The sequence below is a fragment of the Notothenia coriiceps genome, unplaced genomic scaffold (genome assembly GCF_000735185.1).
Source record: "Notothenia coriiceps isolate Sejong01 unplaced genomic scaffold, NC01 NC01_scaffold00024223, whole genome shotgun sequence".
Taxonomy (NCBI): domain Eukaryota; kingdom Metazoa; phylum Chordata; class Actinopteri; order Perciformes; family Nototheniidae; genus Notothenia; species Notothenia coriiceps.
This window is the reverse complement of record NW_011356924.1, coordinates 1-3,890: the sequence shown is the minus strand read 5'-3', so window position 1 is coordinate 3,890 and position 3,890 is coordinate 1. Positions and strand designations below refer to the sequence as shown.

At 43.2% G+C, this 3,890-nt stretch overlaps 1 protein-coding gene across 1 annotated transcript; it reads left to right on the top strand.

Annotated features, from left to right (window-relative positions):
• Nucleotides 1–1,242: 1,242 nt before the first annotated feature.
• Nucleotides 1,243–3,217, top strand: LOC104954918 (valine--tRNA ligase-like; the record flags this gene model as incomplete). The annotated part of the gene is made up of 4 exons (XM_010782120.1): nucleotides 1,243–1,390; nucleotides 1,559–1,686; nucleotides 1,897–2,052; nucleotides 2,906–3,217. Coding segments are annotated over 4 exons (729 nt in total), but the record flags the coding sequence as incomplete, so codon positions are not given.
• Between the last annotated feature and the right edge of the window lie 673 nt (nucleotides 3,218–3,890).

Sequence of the window (3,890 nt, the reverse complement as noted above, 5' to 3'; positions counted from 1 at the left end):
TTTTGGACGCCCTCGGCTCGCGTTCAGGGCGTCAAATGACGGCAAGACGCCCCCCTGGCGGAAACACTGTGCAGGGCGCATAAAGCAGACTCTTCACGCTAACGAAGGATCACTTCTTCTTCAGGGCAGGGAAGGCTACGCAGTACGCAGTCTACTGTCCCGCAGCTGCTGCCTCTCTGTTGGACTCCGGTACTGCACATTACTCACGAGACGTTGTATAAAAAACTAAAATGAGTGAGGGGCGAACGCACTAACCACTCCGCCAACGCCACAGTCACCCCTGTCGCGCGTGCCGGATGTGGCCCGTGGGCCGCCAGTTGATTTATGTAATGGAAATGTTGGAAATAGAGGTTTTTGCAACCTTTAAGAAATCCTGAATTATTACGATCGTTGAGAAACAGATGTTTTTAGGTTTAGGATGATGTGATGTGGGTCCATGAGGTTATTAAGTTTGCCTCTTTAAAAAAAATCCCCTGTCTTTCGTTTCAGTGTTTGATAGTGGGTATCTAATCCAGGGGGTGTTTTATGACATGCATGTATTTTATAGATGCTCTGTTTCTAACTCTTAAAAAAGGCGTATGTTACTCAATATTAATTCTCAAAACGTTAAGATGATAATTATATGAAGCCCAGTCTACTCTGATTGGTTAGCTGGCCGGCTCTGTTGGGATTGGTCTACCGCTTAGAGAAGTCCCGCCCCTTAGCCTTACAATGTGTTGGAGTGCTAGCCAATAGAAGCACAAGTTTTATATAGTCTTGTCACTAGGCTACGGAAGTAAACAAAGGAGTTCAATGGAGACAGGGGGGGGGAGTGTGTGGGAGAGAAATTCCCAATGGAAGGAACGCTGGGATTTTAGCCTTTGCAGACCTTTTACATGCACTAAAACCTGTATAACACAGTACAGCAGTCGTTCCCAACCTGTGGGCCGCCAAATAATTAGCAAAACATTCTGATTTGTTTGGAAACATTTTCATTATTAAGATTTTTTTTTATTTGAACCTCCTTTCTCTTTCTCGATCCTCCTGAGCAACGGTCATTACAGTCCTTGACAGCGGTCTGTTCTCCTGGATTAACAACGTGTCACATGTTCTGAATTGACCAATCAGAACTTTATTTAGCCTCCGTAATGTTTATGGTTAAATGTGGGCCGCGACATTTTTTAGATTCTTAAGTGGGCCCTGAGTTGAAAAGGTTGGGAACCGCTGCACGTCACATCCTCACTTATTCCTCACCCCCTCTAGGGTCTCCATGCCCTGTTTACGGACAGCAACTTGGACCCGGTGGAGGTGGCGAAGGCGAAGCAGGGCCAGACGTCGGACTACCCTAACGGCATCCCAGAGTGCGGCACGGACGCTCTGCGCTTCGCCCTGTGCGCCTACACCAGCCAAGGTTAACTCAACTTTCTCTTTCTCACTTTCTCCCGTGGTGTGCCGGAGCTCAGCCTTGACTACATCAAGTTTATCAAAACAGTGAATAAACAGTGGGTACAAGGTCAGCTGTTACAAAATATACACAGAAGTCATCCTTTAATCCTTTTTGTGTTTGTGTGTCTCTCAGGTAGGGATATCAACCTGGATGTCAACCGTATCCTGGGCTACCGTCACTTCTGCAACAAACTGTGGAACGCTGTGAAGTTTGCCATGAAGACGCTCGGAGAAAACTTTGTGCCGTCAGAGAAAGCCCTGGTGAGAAGATCAAGGACACGGAGAACATAAACAAACACTCATCCAAACCTATTCATATTCAGCTACTGACACATTTTGACCAAGTAAATGTTAACTCTCTGTGTCTGGGGGTTTCTCTTACCGTCATGCTTTGTATTCATGAACTGTTGATATTTGGGAGGTAACCCCTGAATCCTTCCCTCTGTGTTGTCCTTTCCTCGACCTCCTCAGCTGTGTGGAGAGGAGAGTGTGTCAGACCGGTGGATTTTGTCTCGCCTCAGTGCTGCTGTCGCTCTCTGCGATGCCGGCTTCAAGGCCTACGAGTTCCCCGCCATCACCACCGCCATCTACAACTTCTGGCTGTACGAGCTCTGTGACGTCTACCTGGTGAGAAACCCTGTGACATTCATCTCAAATGTCACCGAATCATGTGGAGGAAATTCTTAAGAGAAAAACAGATAAATGATTCATGGACAAAGTTTTTCTTTTGTTATATTTAATAAAGTAATAAAGAAAATCAATATACAAGTGAAATCGATCTCAAATGCAGGAACAGAGCAGCTTCACCCTCTCAGGATAAAATGGCTTTGCACCCAGAACACAGCTTACAGTCACACTCTGATGGAGAGCAAAGAACTGGTCCCACCCATCAATTCTCTTAAGCATGATCCAAACATCCCCACCATTAAACCATAAAACCCAAATCCCCCTTTTACACTTCCTTTGCCCTCCTGAAATGTAAATCATTAACATGTGTCGTGGCTTCCTTCCTTGCTTTTCTTTCAAGCCACTAGACGCCTTAAACAGACATCTTTCCTTTACATTAATTACAGTTGAAGAGTTGCTTGGCCTCCGATGGTTAGATGATGTTATGCGATGTGTTTGCTCAAAATAAAATAACTTTTACACATGCAACAAAGAAAAGAGGCCTTTACAATAGTCAAAACAAATAGGCAAAACTCAAATAAAATAACAAACAAATGTCTTTCTAGCAGGTCGCCCATCACTGTCACTTTTTAGCAGGTGCCGTGGGAATTGTAGTCTTTTATAGTGTGTTGACTACAGACGTCACAATTAGGTGTAACAAAATACTGGCTCTAACAATATGTCTCTGTCAAACACATACAGGACTAAAAATACAATTTAACAGGCAATCAGATTATAAGACTATATGTTTTAAATGATTATATGATCATTTGACACGACAGATGTGCCCCCTCCCTCTCTGTCTGTGCTGCAGGAGAGTGTGAAGCCGGTGCTGAGCAGAGCGGAGGAGGACAGCAGCAGCCAGAGGCAGGCGCTGGTGTGCAGACAGACGCTCTACACCTGTCTGGACGTCGGTCTGCGGCTCCTGTCTCCCATCATGCCCTTCGTCGGCGAGGAGCTCTACCAGAGGTTACCACGACGACGACCTCAGAGTGACCCCCCCAGCATCACCGTCACTTTGTACCCCGATTCAGAGGAGGTGAGGGTGGTTAAGAACGAATTGATGTATAAACACAGCGAATATGGGTCATTGGAAGTGTTTGGATTTTAGCGGGGAGAAAGTCAGTCTTATTGTTTTGGAAAATCACATAAATTGACCATGGGAGTTAAAAGCACTTTCGTTTATATATTTTTTTTAAAGGAAATTGATATCTTTTTGTGAGATTCTTTTAAAGCCTGCTACTTACCATTTTATAGAAATCCAAGTGTTGTAATATTACTTAGTGAATTGTGGCTGAATGTCATTGAATTTGATGTTTAAGAAGGTGTAGATACTCTGTATAAATGACTGTATGATATTTATTATTTGAATTAGGACTGCTTCGATTTCATTTTAATTTTGTATCTTTTCAGCTAACATTTTTTAGATTAGTCTAATTTCAGTTTTTCTTTGGGCCAGGTATAATGTCTCAGAAGTATGTAGCTACATATAAAACAAATACATAGTTGGAGCATTTAACTTTAGTTTGAATATTTTTTTATTGAGTTAAAGGTCCCCTATTATACTGTTTTTCATCAATATATTACAGGTCTCAGATATATACAGAACATGTCTCTGATTGGCTGAAACACCAAACAGATCATTGCAGCATTACCCATAATCCCCTCTGTTTCAGCCCTGTTTCCAAAGTGCTGATTCTCTGTCTGTTACTTTAGATGAAAAATAAGGAGCCCCTCCCCTCAGAGATATTTGGTTAAAAAGAACTCAATGGTGCTCTAGGAGGAGATTCAGGTGATAA